Below are 20,118 nucleotides of genomic sequence, written 5' to 3'. Positions count from 1 at the left end.
AGGAGTTATTGCCCTTTATAGTCAATTTTTTACCATTTTTCGTAAATCTTAAAAATCTTTTACAAAATTCTTCTCCTCTGAAACTACTGGGCAAAATACTTTCAAACTTTAACTGAATGTTCCTTAAGGTATCTAGTTTGTAAATTGTATCCGAAGTTATGATCTATCAACAAACATGGTCGCCATTGCTAAAAATAGAACATAGGGGTCAAATGCAGTTTTTGGCTTATAACTCAAAAACCAAAGCATTTAGAGCAAATCTGACCTGGGGCTATATTGTTTATCAGGTCAAGATCTATCTGCCCTGAAATTTTCAGATGAATCAGACAACCTGTTGTTGGGTTGCTGCCCCTGAATTGATAATTTTAAGGAAATTTTGCTGTTTTTGGTTATTATCTTGAATATTATTATAGATAGAGATAAACTGTAAACAGCAATAATGTTCAGCAAAGTAAGATTTACAAATAAGTCAAATGACGGAAATGGTCAGTTGACCCCTTTAGGAGTTATTGCCCTTTATAGTCAATTTTTTACCATTTTTCGTAAATCTTAAAAATCTTTTACAAAATTCTTCTCCTCTGAAACTACTGGGCCAAATACTTCCAAACTTTAACTGAATGTTTTTTAGGGTATCTAGTTTGTAAATTGTATCCAAAGTTATGATCTATCAACAAACATGGTCGCCATTGCTAAAAAATAGAACATAGGGGTCAAATGCAGTTTTTGGCTTATAACTCAAAAACCAAAGCATTTAGAGCAAATCTGACCCGGGGTTATATTGTTTATCAGGTCAAGATCTACAATGTATCTGCCCTGAAATTTTCAGATGAATCAGACAACCTGTTGTTGGGTTGCTGCCTCTGAATTGATAATTCTAAGGAAATTTTGCTGTTTTTGTTTATTATCTTGAATATAATTATAGATAGAAATAAACTGTAAACAGCAATGATGTTCAGCAAAGTAAGATCTTCAATTAAGGTGGTACCCAACACTTTCACTGAAATTAATTTGCCCCGTTTTATTTTCATAAAATTTTGTCAAAGTATTTACTTTGACCCTTTAACAAAAATATAAAAATATAAAAAATTTTGAACCAACCGTTTTGTCAGAAAAAATACACTGGTTATATAGCAGTTTGACAAACACCAACTTTGATCATTGAGAAGCTTAATATTCCTTTTACAACACAACGTAATTAAAACGTTTAGCTGACATTACAGAGTTATCTCCCTGTAGTTTTAGGTACCACCTTAAGTCAATTTGACCAAAATTGTCAATTGACCCCTTAAGGAGTTATTGCCCTTTAAGGACTTTTTTCGCAATTTGTTCATCATGTTGACTTACTTTAAAAAAATCTTCTCCTTTGAAACTGCTGTATCAATTTCAGACAAACTTAGGCTAAATGAGTTTTTAGTATAAATTTTATTTCCTTGTATGTCAAGAAACATAGCTACTATGGCTAAAATAGAACATTGGAGAAAATGATTTTTTTTTTGGCTTTTGAAGAAAAATAGGACGATCCAAAAAACATTTAAATAAATTGAAAAGCCAAAATAATCATTGATGAGAGATTTAACCAAAAGATTTAAGGTGAGCGATTCAGGCTCTTGAGAGCCTCTTGTTTTTATACGACCGCAAATTTTGAAAAAATTTTCGTCGTATATTGCTATCACGTTGGCGTCGTCGTCGTCGTCGTCGTCGTCCGAATACTTTTAGTTTTCGCACTCTAACTTTAGTAAAAGTAAATAGAAATCTATGAAATTTTAAGACAAGGTTTATGACCATAAAATGAAGGTTGGTATTGATTTTGGGAGTTTTGGTCCCAACATTTGAGGAATTAGGGGCCAAAAAGGGCCCAAATAAGCATTTTCTTGGTTTTCGCACTATAACTTTAGTTTAAGTTAATAGAAATCTATGAAATTTTGACACAAGGTTGATGACCACAAAAGAAAGGTTGGGATTGATTTTGGGAGTTTTGGTTTTAATAGTTTAGGAATAAGGGGCCAAAAAAGGGCCCAAATAAGCATTATTCTGGGTTTTCGCACAATAACTTTAGTTTAAGTAAATAGAAATCAATGAAACTTAAACATAATGTTTATGACCACAAAAGAAAGATTGGTATTGATTTTGGGAGTTTAGGTCCCAAGAGTTTAGGAATAAGGGGCCAAAAAGGGACCCAAATAAGCAGTTTTCTTGGTTTTCGCACCATAACGTTAGTATAAGTAAATAGAAATCTATGAAATTTAAACACAAGGTTATAACCATAAAAGGAAAGTTGGTATTGATTTTGGGAGGTTTGGTCCCAACAGTTTAGGAAAAAGGGGCCCAAAGGGTCCAAAATTAAACTTTGTTTGATTTCTTCAAAATTGAATAATTGGGGTTCTTTGATATGCTGAATCTAACTGTGTATGTAGATTCTTAACTTTTGGTCCCGTTTTCAAATTGGTCTACATTAAGGTCCAAAGGGTCCAAAATTAAACTTAATTTGATTTTAACAAAAATTGAATCCTTGGGGTTCTTTGATATGCTGAATCTTAAAATGAACTTAGATTTTTTATTATTGGCCCAGTTTTCAAGTTGGCCCAAATCGGGGTCCAAAATTAAACTTTTTTGATTTCATCAAAAATTGAATAAATGGGGTTCTTTGATATGCCAAATCTAACTGTGTATGTAGACTCTTCATTTTTGGTCCCGTTTTCAAATTGGCCTACATTAAGGTCTAAAGAGTCCAAAATTAAACTAAGTTTGATTTTAACAAAAATTAAATTCTTGGGCCTCTTTGATATGCTAAATCTAAACATGTACTTAGATTTTTGATTATGGGCCCAGTTTTCAAGTTGGTCCAAATCAGGATCTAAAATTATTATATTAAGTATTGTGGAATAGCAAGTCTTTTCAATTGCACAGTATTGTGCAATGGCAAGAAATATCTAATTTCACAATATTGTGAAATACCAAATTTTTTTTTAATTAGAGTTATCTTTCTTTGTCCAAAATAATAAGCAAGAAATATCTTATTGCAAGAATCTTTTTTAATTGGAGTTATCTTCCTTTGTCCAGAATCAACTTAAATCTTTGTTATATACAATATACAATGTATATTCACTTTTTACTACCAACTGATAAATTTAAATAATCTTTACCATTCAGTGATAACAAGCAGTTTTTTTACATTTTATTTACAGTTTATTTTATGATGTATTTAAATGAGTAGTTATTGTTGCAAACTCCATTAGAATATTTTAATTGAGATTAGTTTTGGAATAAGGGAAAGGGGGATGTGATTAAAAAATTGGGTTCTATTTTTCTCATTTGAAATTTTATAAATAAAAAGAAAATTTCTTTAAACATTATTTTGAGAGGATACATATTGAACAGCATAGTGAATTGCTCTAAGAGAAAACAAAAATTTTAAGTTCATTAGAACACATTCATTCTGTGTCAGAAACCTATGCTGTGTCAACTATTTAATCACAATCCGAATTTAGAGCTGAATCCAGCTTGAATGTTGTGTCCATACTTGCCCCAACCGTTCAGGGTTAAACCTCTGCGGTCGTATAAAGCTACGCCCTGCGAAGCATCTGGTTTTACTCTAAACTCCTGTCCTGCCTATTTTTTCAAATTACATCCTAGCCCCCCCCCCCCCTTTTAATACAGGTTCAATTTATATTAAATATACTACAGAGGGATTTAAAATTAATGGTCTTATCAGACAGGTTTTTGCTTACAGATAGTCTCTTAAGCAGGTTTGACTGTATATCCCTTCTGACAAAATCATTTCAATTACATGTATTTCTGCTTCTCTTATCAAACAATTTTGCGAATTTCAAATGAAAAATCCTGAGACATTGTTTGTCTGTCAAAAATTCTGCCTGTGATCAATGGTCTAACTAAAGAAATTAAGGTTATTATTGCTGTATAATAAATTGACTACTGACTACTGTATATTGTAAAATATATTTCTATGGTTAATAAATGCTTGAATACAAACTATCTATTATTGCAGGTAGGGACAGTCACACCCGTAGAAGATTATCTAGCATTAGTCAACAGAAAAGATGTGGATAAATTTGATGAAGGTTTGTTGAAGGTCAAACAAATACCACTTCCTTTTGGTTAACAATTATAAGAAATTGCAATCTTGTAAATAAATTTTGCATTGTTTTATTTTCATATTTACACATTTTTATCTGATTGTATCTCTTTCAATATAAAAAAAATTGACTCAGTGTGAAGATCTAGTACAACACAAACTTAATATTCATATCAAATTAAAGAAAGGCTTATGATACCAAAAGGACATTCTTGCTCATATTGAATCAAAGACAAACTGACAGTCCATGGCAAAAAGTGAAAACTTCAAAACAACAAATAGTCTAGAAAAACACAATAAATAGAAAACTAACAACTGTCAAGCACCACTAAAAACAAGGAATGATCACAGTATGCAGATTCTACTCCACCATATTATGTTCTTGTCCTAAAAAAGCTTTAATTTTGTCTTGAATTTATCATCATCATCACTTCAGAAAAGCAGTGTTAAAGCTAAGCTCACTGTGTGCTTATAGTTTTATATTCTACCTATCATCCAGAGTAGTCTACAAATCATCACAGTAATTTATATATTGCATTACAGCTAGTAAACAGATGCAGAAGAGAATACAACAAATAGTAACAGATTCTTTTGGAGCTCAGTTCTACCCTAAAGCCATTGATTGCTTGAAGACATTGAGGGAACAGTGTATTAAGGTTAGTGTTCCTTTGGAGCTCAGTTCTACCCTAAAGCCATTGATTGCTTGAAGACATTGAGGGAACAGTGTATTAAGGTTAGTGTTCATTTGGAGCTCAGTTCTACCCTAAAGCCTTTGATTGCCTGAAGACTTTGAGGGAACAGCATATTAAGGTTAGTGTTCCTTTGGAGCTCAGTTCTACCCTAAAGCCATTGATTGCTTGAAGACATTGAGGGAACAGTGTATTAAGGTTAGTGTTCCTTTGGAGCTCAGTTCTACCCTAAAGCCATTGATTGCTTGAAGACATTGAGGGAACAGTGTATTAAGGTTAGTGTTCCTTTGGAGCTCAGTTCTACCCTAAAGCTATTGATTACTTGAAGACATTGAGGGAACAGTGTATTAATGTTAGTGTTCCTTTGGAGCTCAGTTCTACCCTAAAGCTATTGATTGCTTGGAGACATTGAGGGATCAGTGTATTAAGGTTAGTGTTCCTTTGGAGCTCAGTTCTACCCTAAAGCCATTGATTGCTTGAAGACATTGAGGGGACAGTGTATTAAGGTTAGTGTTCCTTTGGAGCTGAGTTCTACCCAAAAGCTATTGATTGCTTGGAGACATTGAGGGATCAGTGTATTAAGGTTAGTGTTCCTTTGGAGCTCAGTTCTACCCTAAAGCCATTGATTGCTTGAAGACATTGAGGGAACAGTGTATTAAGGTTAGTGTTCCTTTGGAGCTCAGTTCTACCCTAAAGCTATTGATTACTTGAAGACTTTGAGGGAACAGTGTATTAAGGTTAGTGTTCCTTTGGAGCTCAGTTCTACCCTAAAGCCATTGATTGCTTGAAGACATTGAGGGAACAGTGTATTGAGGTAAGTGTTCCTTTGGAGCTCAGTTCAACCCTAAAGCTATTGATTGTTTGAAGACATTGAGGGAACAGTGTATTAAGGTTAGTGTTCCTTTGGAGCTCAGTTCTACCCTAAAGCCATTGATTGCTTGAAGACATTGAGGGAACAGTGTATTAAGGTTAGTGTTCCTTTGGAGCTCAGTTCTACCCTAAAGCCATTGATTGCTTGAAGACATTGAGGGAACAGTGTATTAAGGTTAGTGTTCCTTTGGAGCTCAGTTCTACCCTAAAGCTATTGATTGTTTGAAGACATTGAGGGAACAGTGTTTTAAGGTTAGTGTTCCTTTGGAGCTCAGTTCTACCCTAAAGCTATTGAATGCCTGAAGACTTTGAGGGAACAGCGTATTAAGGTTAGTGTTCCTTTGGAGCTCAGTTCTACCCTAAAGCCATTGATTGCTTGAAGACATTGAGGGAACAGTGTATTAAGGTTAGTGTTCCTTTGGAGCTCAGTTCTACCCTAAAGCCATTGATTGCTTGAAGACATTGAGGGAACAGTGTATTAAGGTTAGTGTTCCTTTGGAGCTCAGTTCTACCCTAAAGCCTTTGATTGCCTGAAAACTTTGAGGGAACAGCATATTAAGGTTAGTGTTCATTTGGAGCTCAGTTCTACCCTAAAGCCATTGATTGCTTGAAGACATTGAGGGAACAGTGTATTAAGGTTAGTGTTCCTTTGGAGCTAAGTTCTACCCTAAAGCCATTGATTGCTTGAAGACATTGAGGGAACAGTGTATTAAGGTTAGTGTTCCTTTGGAGCTCAGTTCTACCCAAAAGCTATTGATTGCTTGAAGACATTGAGGGAACATTTTATTAAGTTTAGTCATGAATTGGTTGTAACTCCTTCAAAATCTACTGCATAAAGATTCTTACATTCATACCAGTAGATTATTGGAATTAACCAATCGAGATAGTTAGATTCTCAATTTTAAAGTCTGAGCCTTGGCGAGGATTTTAAAATTGATAATTTAACTATCTTGATTGGATAAATCTGATAATCTACGAATAACTATGTAAGAATCTGTTTCTCTAATGATTAAAAAAAACATTTTGTTGGATGAAAATCTAGTGCCTTCCTTTTTTCTCAAAGTTTTTTATTTTACACCTGTTACCATATGTTTTTAAAGTTGTTAATAACTTTTTTTTATACTATCCTGGATTTGTACCAACTTGTTTATAATCAAAAGCTAGTATCTAGAAAGAAATTTTGTTGAAATTTTGTACCTGTTTATCCATATTTTACTTATAAATGTATAGTTTTACTTCCAAGTAATAATACATACTGTCTGCACTTAAAGATTATACAACATTTATTAGATTTATTAGATTTATAAGATTCATAAAGTATCCTCGATTTTTACCAAACTTGAACAGAAGCTTCTTAAAATCAAAAGATAGTATTGAGAGGAATATTTTTATTGATTTTTTCCCCTCATTTTTGTTGAGCCTGCGTTTAACAGCAAAAGTAGGCAAGACACTGGGTTTGGCGTAACCCTGAGTCTAATTTATTCATTACAATATCTTTGTCTGAATGTATCATCTGCCCATGATTTATGTGCAAGTTTCTCCTTTCCTGTCTGTGACAACAGTGGTAGAATGCTATCGATTAATGCAAGACAGAGATATTGCAATATGAACATTTGTTATGTATTTTGTAGAAAATGGAGGCTAAATCCTTTAACATATACATGAGACAGTTTAAAGACACATTAATACAGAAGGGTCGAAGAGATTTCTGGGATGAAATAGTCACAGGTAAATGTTGTTATTTATCAATATATTTGGTAGCCACAAGTTGAACAAACAATCCCTGTAGAAGTTGAATTTCTTCATTGTTTAAGTAATCATTTCAACTTACAGTGAATATGCTTATTGTGAGAAATAATTTTTTGAATGAGGATAAATGGAATTTCTACATACTTGATTTCATGCTTTTATCATATCTACATTCAGTCCTTCAGGAAATTTGTATTTTACTTAAGATTTAAACTTCAACCCACAAATTCCTCTAAAATTAGTAGCCAATGAATAATAAATTAACAATTTCTAATAAAATTAAAAATTGATTGAAAGAAATAGCACTTATATTAATGAATATATGATAATAAAATATCATATGAAATTTAAAGAAGTACTTCCAACATTGTAGAAAATCTGTCCTTGATAACCAAACTTGAGAGTGAGGAAAGTGATGTCAGTGTGGAAGAAGGGAAGAAATTCACAGAAGATGAAGAAGACGATAAACCAAAGACAGAGGAAACACCAGCTGATGATGATGCAGAAGACATGGTTAGTATGAGATAGTACAGTCAGTTTAATTGGATGGAAAGAGGGAGTGAAAATGTTACAATTATTCTGATTAGATGCAAGATTCATGAGAGAAAGAAAAATAGTTTTTAGTGTTTTAGAATGGAACGGATAAAGTCTACAAGAAATGGAGGAGAAAACAATTCTTCAGCTGTTAATAATCATGTAACTGAAATTAATTCTACTTTTAATCTGTTCTAATTTGATATTTATGTTATAACATTTTGAAATTGTCTAGTGCCATTTCTTAAAAGCCTGGTATTCAGACTCTTATTTTCAGCTTGATTTTCCACTTCTTTATCAATATAGTGAAAGTTGATTTTTGATGATTCTTTTCTTAAAGTGAAATTATGCATTGTTTGTTTGTATTTTTCAGCTGGAAAACATGTGATGAAATATTAAATTGGCAGACAAAGAAGGCAGCAAGTCTAACAACATCAAATGTGAAGATAGATGTTGTGAAATGATATAAAACAGTAGTTATGTATATTAAATATCCAGTGATCTGGGATCAAGAAAGTTGGTTCAATATCTACACAGGAATTTGTTTAATATCAGATTAGATTCATAGAATTAGTAGTTATTTTTTTTCAATTTCTAGATATCATCTCTTTTAAAATAAAATTCTGTAAAAGTGAACTGATTCATATATAATATATGAATTAAAGTAGAGGTGTAGTAAATATCTATGAAAAATTATGTCATAAAGCAAGAGGTCATGTATATTTTTTTATCGAATATGCTACTGTAAGCTCAGAAATTATTGGGTTCATTCATTATAATCATTTTTGAAGAAAGGACAGCAATGCAAGATCTATTTTTGCAATTTCATGAAAATCTGCAAACAAATACAAATGTATCACAATATCAGAATGAGAGTTCATATTATTGCAATACTCACCTGGTTTCATAATCCGTAATTATAAAAATCCTACAATACTTTCTGACTTTACTGTATATAATTCTAGAAGGCAGCATTTTAATTAAATCAATTTCTGTCGAGAATACATAACTGCTTTTTTCCCCCTGATTTCTGTTTGGAGGTTGAATTAAAAAAATTTGTGAAAATTTGTTTGATTATTTAGGGAATCACTGAAGCATGACTGGAGCAGGCTCCCTCTAAGGCAGTAAGTTGTCCCATCCTTATGAAAATTTCTGGATCTGCCACTGCTGATCATACCCTACCTACTTATGTCAAACTTTTTACTCCTCAAGCAGAATATGTAATCATTTTTACAGTCACACATCTTGGGATTTTTTGCTGAATTTACTTCAAAAATCAACTTAAAAGCTTAAATAGTTTTTTAGTGATTGCTTATCTCTTATATGTCATCTGTTGTGTTTAAGCATTGTATGTGTAAATAAAATAAAATTAAAAAAATCATGTCTGTTTTGTGTATCATATATTTATATGTGAATAAACAAACCAATAAATATCATGTCTGTTTTGTGAATGCTTGAATTATGTCTGAATAATAAAAAAAAACTTAAATTAGTAAGTAAAGTGTTGCAGTATCATCTTCAATTTTTAAATCCGTATCCTAAACTTGGCTGGTCTTGAAGCTACCACATTTGTGTCCCTGGTTCAATATATGGTCAGTTGTGTTTGATTAAACTTTTTATAATTTATAGAATTCAATGAGCTCTTTAAAGCAGAGCTTTTAAAGTTAAAACAATATATTCTCACTAAGAAACTCAGTAGTAAGCAAACTTATGTCAATGCTACATTGATAAAAAGTAAAACAACAAAAATACCTAACTCCTAGGAAGTTTGAAAAATTTGAAATTGGAAGTCATTTATCAAATGGCAAAATTTAAATTTCAAACGACATCAACAATTTAAATACATAGAGAATGCAACATACTAGTTTATTTAGTAAAACAAAATGTTTAGCTATCTAAAATCTGTCAACACTATAGTTCAACAAAAGAAACCTTAATGTACAACTCGATTCAATATTTGTAATTAACCATTTAATAACATGAATACAAACATAAACGTACATAACTAATTCATAACAGTACATACAGAATATAAATTTAATATGGAGAGAGAAAAAGCATTTAAAAATTGTGAAATAAAGCTTTGGTTATCTCCCATTCAACAGTTATCTTATAGCTTTATATGGACAAAAGGTATAACATTACAAAAAGGAATATTAACGATTATACATGGAACTTAAATTACATAGTTATCCATGTTAAATAATAAACAGGAACTTGAAGAATTAAACAGTGGAACTTGTAAAATTACACATAAAACATGAGAAATTACACAATGAAACATGTAAAATTACATTGTGGAATATGTAAAATTACATAGTGGAATATGTAAAATTACATTGTGGAATATTTAAAATTAGACAGTGGCACATGTAAAATTACAAATTTGAAAACAGAGGCAAAAGATAACAAAAGTAAATTCAAATTCATAAGTCTAAAAATAAACTAACAATGTCATATCTAAAAAGACAGAACCAACTGACAAATAACGGTACACAAAACACAACATTTAAAGCTAAAAGACGGAGGGAGACAAACATGACAAATGCAACAAGAACTGAGGTGTGATCTCAGTTGCTAGGGAAGGATAAATAAATCCTGCACCACTTCTTTTACCTCTAGGGTAGCTCATGTAAGTACAAACTCGGTGGTAAGTATATTCCTGTAAGTCACATGCGTGAAAAAGGGACAAGACTTGTAATGACAATCGGAAAATATCCATTAGCAGATGTGAAAAGGATATTCTATAAAGGTCAACCAGCTCTTGATGGCGTCCAAAAATTTCCAAAGATATAATTTCACCTTCATCACGTCCACTTCAAACTCTTTGTTTAACAGCTTCTTGTGAGCAGCAACCTTCTTTCACTGAAATTATGATAGGACATACAAGCCGTAAAATATCTTATTTACTAGGAGATATATTCTCCGTTTGCAGGAATGTTGCAACATAGAAATGGACAGTTCACAAAAAGGAAGCCAGAACATGTGAAGTTACACAGGAAAAAAAACTGAAATTACACAGTGGATTCTTTATTTTTTTTTAACAGTTCATTGTTTTGTCCTCATTGACATTTTTTAAATAATAATAACCCAGGTATGACCAACATTTAGTTAATACAATATTGAAACCGAATTTGAGTTATAAGAAGATAGAAGATATGATTTACATTGTTAAGGAGACTGCAAACAACATACATAAAAGTAACCAGGTAACAAAGGGAGATTATTGACCACAGGGGCCTATCCAGACATTTTGAAAAATGAGGATCCAATTGAATGACCCAATTTAAATGCATTGATCGTCAAATAAAAGTGGGTTCCATACTCCTGGGGCGGATCCAGCCATTTTAAAAAGGGGGTTCCTAACCCAGGACAAAAAGGGGGGTTCCAACTACAATTCCCAATTCAAATGCATTGATCATCCATAAAAAGGGGTTCCAACCCCTGGATTCGCCACTAAAGAAAGTCAAAATATGACAATCTAAACTTGAATACCGCTTTATGTCATCATCTGTTTCAAAACTATAACTTAACTTGTTATATCGATCTGAATATTGTTTTCGGCGTGTGAGTTTGAACACTATTATTCCATTGGTATTCTACTGTTAATATTTTTTTGTATAGGCACAATTCAAAATCCAGTGTAACATTTATTATAAATACAATAATTTTGAATTATAAAACAATAAAATATACAATAGATTTTAAAAGCCGAAGGAGAATTTAGGTATTCACTCCATTCGTCTGTCTGTCTAGATATGTCCGGCATATTAATTTTTATGTTTCGTTCTTCGTGCTTGAAAATATTGATTAGATATTTGGTATATAGTTTTTGCATGATCAAGTTTTAATTTGGTCAGGTGAGTTTGTGCAGTACGTTCATTCATATCTAAATAAACAAATATGCTTCCTTTGTATTCCGAATTGTTTCAACTAGCAGATATACATGGGAAGTGCTGGAATGTAGCTCTGATAAAACGGAGTGTTTGACATGGTGAAATTTTTGAAAAAACTGGTAAATAAGAAAATACTCATGAATAAAGAAAAAAGATAGTTGTTACTAGTATAATTATGTGGAACCTCTTGAGTGCATGGATACCGCACCAGTTTTATATATATATATCAAGATCAAGTTGTTGGTACACTTATTCATAATATTTAACAATTAAAAACTCTTTTAAACATAACTCAAACTACTGCTGCACACATAGACGCCGCATAGAGAAGTATACATAACTGTTACTGTAAATGTTGTGCATTGTGGAAGATGTACTCATAAAAATTGTAACCCAAGTGCTTGTAAGATTGCTTCAATTTATCTATGGGAATACATTAGTTGTTGATTTACAGCAAGTCTAGACAAAGGAAGATAACTTCAATTTTAAAGATGATTAGATTCCTGCACCTTCTAAAAGTTGAAAAGTGTATAATCATTTTGTGCCTTGAATATCTGAGCATATTTTACATCGATAAAGTTCTTGAAATATTCATGGATAGGATGTATTGAATGTTATGATTAATGTATCAAAAAGGTAGTGAAAGCCTTGAAAGACTTAGATATCAAGTCAGTTCCGTAAGGATTTGATTGCATAGCATGCAATATTTACTTCAAATGAAAAGAAAATGTGTATTATTTGTTAAAGATGTCCTACTTATCCTTGTTTCAAAATTAGGATTGTTGTCTGACTTTGTATTTTACAATTAATTATCTACAATAAGAATTAAGTTACGAAACCAATCAAAATTCGTTTTGGTTCATATCTACTTTTAATGAGCTAATTAGGGGACTAAAAGAAGTGTTTAGCATTGAAACTAATTGGAAAAAGAGGCCTGTGTGTCTACTTCGAACAAAAAATTGGTAAATATATGATTATTGCATTCAACTTTAATATATGTATCCAAACTATTAAGTATACATTTAAAATTCAATTTCCTGTTTAGGAAAATTAGATATTTTGCTTTATCTAATGATATTCAAATCAAAATCAGGTTGTATGTCTGTTCATCAATGACGACCTTTTTACAATTCAATGATGTTCTATGTCCGTCCGTCAATGGTGACCGCTTAATGTCATCTGTTTCACAACTTGATGTAAAAAATAATATTGTTTTCGGCTTGTGAGCTTGAATTCGCCTTTGGTATCATCTGCTGTTAATAAATTTATGCATAGCCAATATTCATTTTCAATTTTGTTATCAATCCTGTAACTTTAGATTTTAAACCAATGACATCTCTATCGTTATCCTCTCTGTTAATGGCATAATGTGTTGTACAAACCAACCATGCCAATTAAAAGCAGAAGGAGAATGCACTCCATTCATATACCTGTCCATCCGTCCTCAGTCTAGCAGATAAATTTTCCTTAGAGGTTTTTTTTCATCATGCTTGAAGATATTTATTAGATATTTGGTAATCAGTTTTATCATGACCATATATACAGATCAAGCTTGTTTTGGTCTGATGATTTTGTGCAGTTCAATCGTTCATATTTAGATAAACAAATACGCACTCTCTTGATTTAAGTATTGTTTCGACTTGAAAATTTATATTTCGTATGGGCGTGTTGTTTGAATGAATCTTCGATAAAAAGGAAGGTTAAACAATTATGACATTTGAGAACTGGTAAATGAGATTACTTATCAAAGGTATCAGGATTATAATTTAATACGCCAGACGCACGTTTCGTCTACATAAGACTCATCAGTAACGCTCAGATCAAAATAGGAAAATAAAGCCAAACCAGTACCTATTCATGAATAAAGAAAAAAATACAGCTTTTACTATACGTGAACTATATGTGGTTGTCTGTGTTGTGACTTGTCTAGATTACAATCATATTACAGCAGCCTTTTTTTATTATTAAGATGGTATATTAAGCTGTGGATGTATTTATTCATAATATTTTTCAATTAATAGATATAGGAAGATGTGGTGTGAGTGCCAATGAGACAACTCTCCATCCAAATAACAATTTTAAAAAAAGTAAACCATTATAGGTCAATGTTCGGCCTTCAACACGGAGCCTTGGCTCACACCGAACAACAAGCTATAAAGGGCCCCAAAATTAATAGTGTAAAACCATTTAAACGGGAAAACCAACGGTGTAATCTATATAAAAAAACGAGAAACGAGAAACACGTATATATCACATAACCAAACGACAACTACTGTACATCAGATTCCTGACTTAGGACAGGTGCGAACAATTGCAGCGGGATTAAACGTTTAAACGTTTTAAACACAACTCAAACATCTGAACACATTGGTGTGCATAGAGAAACGGACAAGATTTATGTGCGTGTGTTATTTTTTATTTTTTTTATTTTTTTTTTTGGGGGGGGGGGGGGGCTGGGGAATGTTGTTGTTGTTGTTTCTGTGCATGTATTGATTGTGTGTCATAGATATATACTCCATATCCTTTGTTTTTTTCTATTATACATTTAAGAATTGAATGCTTCTTGGGGTGTAAAAGCGTTGACCGAAGTACATTTTGTATGAAGCGCGGAAGCGCTTCATACTAAAAATGTGCGCACGGTCAACGCTTTTACAACCTTATAAAGTTACAAAAAGAAGCATTCAATACTTATAATTACATTTTTTAGCTATGATCATGAAAACACGAATTTTATAAATTTTGTATTTTATTCACCTGTGTACTTTATTGTGGGACCACGTGCTATCATGAATGAAAAGTTTTATTGACTGATGCAATTGCTTACGGAATAACACGTGATGTGCAGTTAGCCAATCAAAATAACTTATTATAATGAAACATACATCTAATGTAATTATACTGTAAATGTAAGGCGTTACGAAAGATGCGATCTTCAAGAACATTGAATGTGTATTATTGTTGAAAATGTCGAAACTTACCCTAGGTTCAAAATGATCATTGATGTCTTACTATTTATTTTACAGTTAACAATTTACAATAAAATTGGGTTACGAAACAAATCAATATCCGTTTTAATTCTCATCTTACTTTTAATGAGCTAATTAGGGGACTAAAATAAGTATTTAGCTTTAAACTGATGAGAGAAAGAGGCCTGTGCGTCTCCTTCGAAAAAAATAATGGATTATTGTATTCAACTTGATAACATATATCCAAATTTTTAAGTATACATTTTAATTTAAATTTCCTGTTAAGGGAAACTAAATATTTTACTTTTATTTAATGATATTCAAATAAAAATGAAGTTCTAATAAAATTGAGAATGGAAATGGGGAATGTGTCAAAGCGACAACTACCCGACAGAGCAGGCAACAGCCGAAGACCACCAATGGGTCTTCAATGTAGCGAGAAACTCTCGCACCGGAAAGTCCATTCATAAATGATGACTATTTTTACAGTTTTAAGTTTCATGTCCATCCGTCATTGATGACCATTATACAATTTAAGGTAGCACTTAAATAGTAGTATTTGCATTACAGAATTTAGGTTGCTCTTTTGTGTAACTACTTATGTCAATGTATCTGAACAGTGTTACTGGACAAAAAAATAGAAAGATATCTGCTGAACATACTTTCCCAAACTGAGTGATGAATCATGTATAATTTTACATACAGATGAAAGTGAATTTTTGAGAACTTTGTATCCACTAGACGATAAAAGACCTAAAAGCAATAGTGGCATTCAGTTTTTAAAGATAGCAAAAAATGTAAACAGTCATGATACATATTCCAATTCATTTCTGAATACTGTGAATGTAGCATTTGTTAGTGTTAGAAATAAACAGGACTAAATTTAGTATATACGCCAGACGCGCGTTTCGTCTAAAAAAGACTCATAAGTGACGCTCGAATCCCAAAAAATTGAAAAAGCCAAGTAAAGAACGAAGTTGAAGAGCATTGAGGACCAAAATTCCTAAAAGTATTGCCAAATACAGCTAAGGTAATCTATGCCTGAGGTAGAAGAGCCTTAGTATTTAAAAAAAATCAAAAATTTGTAAACAGTAAATTTATAAATATAACCATATCAATAATTCATGTCAGTACAAAAAGTGTGAGTGGTGAAAAATCTAAAATAGCGATGACCACTATACAATTAAATGTTCTTTGTCTGTCCGTAAATGATGACCATTTTACAATTATCCTATGTCCGCCCGTCATTGATGATCACTTTACAATCAAATATTCTACGTCTGTCTGTCATTGATGATCACTTTACAATCAAATGTTGTATGTCTGTCCGTCATTGATGATCAATGAAAAATTAAATATCCTATGTCCGCCCGTCAATGATGACCATTTTACAATTAAATGTTCTATGTCCGCCCGTCAATGATGACCATTTTACAATCAAATGTTCTATGTCTGCCCGTCAATGATGACCATTTTACAATTAAATGTTCTATGTCTGTCCGTGAATGATGATCATTTTACAATTAAATGTTCTATGTCTGTCCGTCAATGATGATCATTTTACAATTAAATGTTCTATGTCTGTCCGTCATTGATAATAATTTTACAATTAAATGTTCTATGTCTGTCCGTCATTAATGATCATTTTACAATTAAATGTTCTATGTATGTCCGTCATTGATGATCAATGTACAATCAAATATCCTATGTCCGCCCGTCAATGATGACCATTTTACAATTAAATGTTCTATGTCTGCCCGTCAATGATGACCATTTTACAATCAAATGTTCTATGTCTGTCCGTCAATGATGATCATTTTACAATTAAATGTTCTATGTCTGTCCGTCAATGATGATCATTTTACAATTAAATGTTCTATGTCTGTCCGTCATTGATAATAATTTTACAATTAAGTGTTCTATGTCTGTCCGTCATTAATGATCATTTTACAATTAAATGTTCTATGTATGTCCGTCATTGATGATCAATGTACAATCAAATATCCTATGTCCGCCCGTCAATGATGACCATTTTACAATTAAATGTTCTATGTCTGCCCGTCAATGATGACCATTTTACAATCAAATGTTCTATGTCTGTCCGTCAATGATGATCATTTTACAATTAAATGTTCTATGTCTGTCCGTCAATGATGATCATTTTACAATTAAATGTTCTATGTCTGTCCGTCATTGATAATTATTTTACAATTAAATGTTCTATGTCTGTCCGTCATTAATGATCATTTTACAATTAAATGTTCTATGTATGTCCGTCATTGATGATCCTTTCACAATTAAATATTCTGTCTATCCGTCAAGGGTGACCATTTTACAATTAAATGTTGTATGTCTGTCCGTCATTGATGATCATTTTACAATTAAATGTTCTATGTATGTCCGTCATTGATGATCATTTTACAATTAAATATTCTGTCTGTCCGTCAAGGGTGATTATTTTACAATTAAATGTTCCATGTCGGTCCGTCATTGGTGAACAATTTACAAATCTATGTTCTATGCCTGACCGTCATTAATAATTATTTTACAATTAAGTGTTCTATGGCTGTCCGTCATTGGTGACCATTTTACAATTAAATGGTCTTTGTCTGTCCGTCATTGATGACGTCCATTGTTGATGACCACTTTACAACTGAATGCTACTTGTCTGTATGTCATTGGTGAGCATTTTACAATTCTATGTTTTATGTCTGACCGTCCTTGATAATTATTTTACAATTAAATGTTCTATGTCTGTCCGTCATTGGTGACCATTTTACAATATATTGAGAAATGACTTAAGGCAACGACCGATGGTGATTCTGACTTGGGACATTGTTCAACAAAGTTTAGTAAAAATAAAGTTAGAATTAATTATGGTCTTGATCTTAACACGATCTGTGATTGCCACCTCAGATTATGTTTGGGTTTGGTCTCATAGATATTGAGTCCTTGTATACTATTGTATAATAACTACTAGCAGTATCTGTATATTAAAAAAAAAACACAAATGAGAAATAACGATAAGTTTGTCTTTTCATTTTTCTAGTCTGCGTTTTTCGTTAAACTGAGAATGTAATTCAGATAAACCTGTGCATTATTTCTCCGTCGGGATATTAATTTTCAACATATATACGTATTAGCTACTTTATTGAAATATCGGCTCTACGTTTAGTTATATTCACGTCTACAATGATCGTAATGGCAGTTTAATTATGCCTCGAGTTAAATGAATAGAAAATCTTGATCTTGATAAAATTTATCAATGACAAGTCAAAATAAATTCTTACTGTAAAATATCCTAATTGTAACAATAGAGTTATATCGATTTTGTTTAAAATTAAATCGCAACTTTTGACAATGAAATTTTAATTACCAGACGTGAAATAATAGCCGAGTTCATGTAATTTTGATTGACAAGTATTTAAACAATAAACTCGCGAGCGTTAAATGAACTTGAAATCGACATTCTTGTATTGTAATATATTTCTCTTATTGATCAAAGATTTGAATGGAAGTGATCGTTTGACGTACAACGAGTCCGTATTGAAATTTAATTTCTTACAGGTATCTTTATTACACTCTATTAACAGCTATCGGCATATCCTTTTATCGGCACACCTTACTACCGATCATTACCGGCTATCGGCCTATCCTATTATCGGCTATCGGCCTACCTTATTAACAGCTATCGGCATATCCTATTACCGCCTATCTCTACACTCTATTACCAGCTATCGACACACCCAATTACCGGCTATTGGCACCGACTATCGACACAACTTATTACTGGCTATTGGCACACACAACGTCACGACAGATACACCCTATAGTTCCGTCACGGATCATATTTTAAATTATCTTCCGTACCAATAGCGGGTCGTAAGTGTAATAAACGTTGGTTAATATACTTATAAATCATGTGATCAGTTCCAGACTATACAACGTTAGGCTTGCTAGGTTCATTTAAAGTTTGCATAAACTTACCCCGCCCCCTTTCATAATTTCAAAGTTAAGTTAATTTCTAATTATGGAAATATACAGACCTGTTTCATTGTCAAACAGATTGTATCGGTTGTTAATAACTTTTTTCTCTCCCTCCTTTCCTTTTTGTGGTGGTTTCGGTGAGGTGGGGTGATCATGGGTAAAGTTAGGGTCTAATTGTTTTTGGTTCATTCGTATTCCTCCTTTCCCTAGCGACTTTGTTGGTCTTTAATCTTTTGCTAAAGGTCGACATGGACGCGTTGTACTAGGACACCTGGATTAACTTGTAATTAACAAAAAGCAATACACATTTGAATGAAAATAAGAAAGTAATAAAGTTTTGGGATATTTAGTCAGGGAAACAGAATGTAATATCACAGGATTATCAATTTGAGAGATGCATCTATTGAGATATGGAGGTGTTCAGTAAATCAAGGAATTTATTTATTTGTGTTTTATTGGAGTAAGCGGCTTAACAAGCAGGTATATGACAATAAGATGAATTTGGCATATTTTTTTTTTTAGTTTTTATTTATTGGAATTAACATTAAAAAAATAATTTTGTAGTTAGAAAGGTATAAAGTGGGTGTTTTTTTTTATTGAAATAGTGTTTCCATGGTAATTTCAAATATTTTTTCTTTAACAAACGATTCGAGAAGGGTTTTCTCGTTCTTTAAAATCAAATTACCCTCCCACTTTTCTCTAAGAAAAAAATAAAACAAAGAAAATGTATTGAATTAAGATACTTGACACAAACTTTCAATTACCTAATAGGTTTTTGCAGATCAAATAACTAAATGTAAAGATATTTTTCACTTCTGAAATTCAATCGTTATATTTGATTTCATTTCTTAAATCCGAGCATTAGAAATATCGATAGTACAAAATATTATATTTCCATGTGTTTGTTTACTAGTCTGCACATATTGACAAAGCAATTATAAACGCAACAAAATTGTAATTAAAAAACTCCAAATAGATCATAAAACACTTTAAATGATTTTAAACAGCAATATAAAACTTGTTTCAAATAAGAATATCAATTTTCTACCACATTCCAGGGATTAGATTATCTTGTTTTTCATTTTATTATTGATATCAACTATTGAGCCTCCTCGTGGTAGTTTTGATTATGTGAGTACTTGGACGTTTTTATAGTGACTTTTTGATTACCCGACCAAATATTTCATGAGTATTTGATAATCTAAGACTGTATATAAACTCAACATAGATACCAGTATTTAAATTTTATATTTACGCCAGACGCGCGTTTTGTCTACAAAAGGCTCATCAGTAACGCTCGAATCAAAAAATGTTAAAAATGCATTTTTGATTAT

General features: G+C 32.0%; 1 protein-coding gene across 1 annotated transcript in view; it reads left to right on the top strand.

Annotated features, from left to right (window-relative positions):
* LOC134701017 (X-ray repair cross-complementing protein 5-like) overlaps window positions 1–9,333 on the top strand; it is a 76,331-nt gene extending 66,998 nt beyond the window's left edge. The window contains exons 17-21 of the mRNA XM_063562164.1: window positions 4,007–4,079; window positions 4,637–4,749; window positions 7,284–7,380; window positions 7,775–7,914; window positions 8,309–9,333. Coding sequence (XP_063418234.1) covers window positions 4,007–4,079; window positions 4,637–4,749; window positions 7,284–7,380; window positions 7,775–7,914; window positions 8,309–8,323 — 438 coding nt within the window. The 3' untranslated portion in view covers window positions 8,324–9,333. The remainder of the gene's footprint in view (window positions 1–4,006; window positions 4,080–4,636; window positions 4,750–7,283; window positions 7,381–7,774; window positions 7,915–8,308) is intronic.
* Window positions 9,334–20,118: the final 10,785 nt, after the last annotated feature.

The sequence above is a fragment of the Mytilus trossulus genome, unplaced genomic scaffold, assembly GCF_036588685.1.
Source record: "Mytilus trossulus isolate FHL-02 unplaced genomic scaffold, PNRI_Mtr1.1.1.hap1 h1tg000210l__unscaffolded, whole genome shotgun sequence".
Taxonomy (NCBI): domain Eukaryota; kingdom Metazoa; phylum Mollusca; class Bivalvia; order Mytilida; family Mytilidae; genus Mytilus; species Mytilus trossulus.
This window is presented reverse-complemented; position numbering and strand designations above follow the sequence as displayed.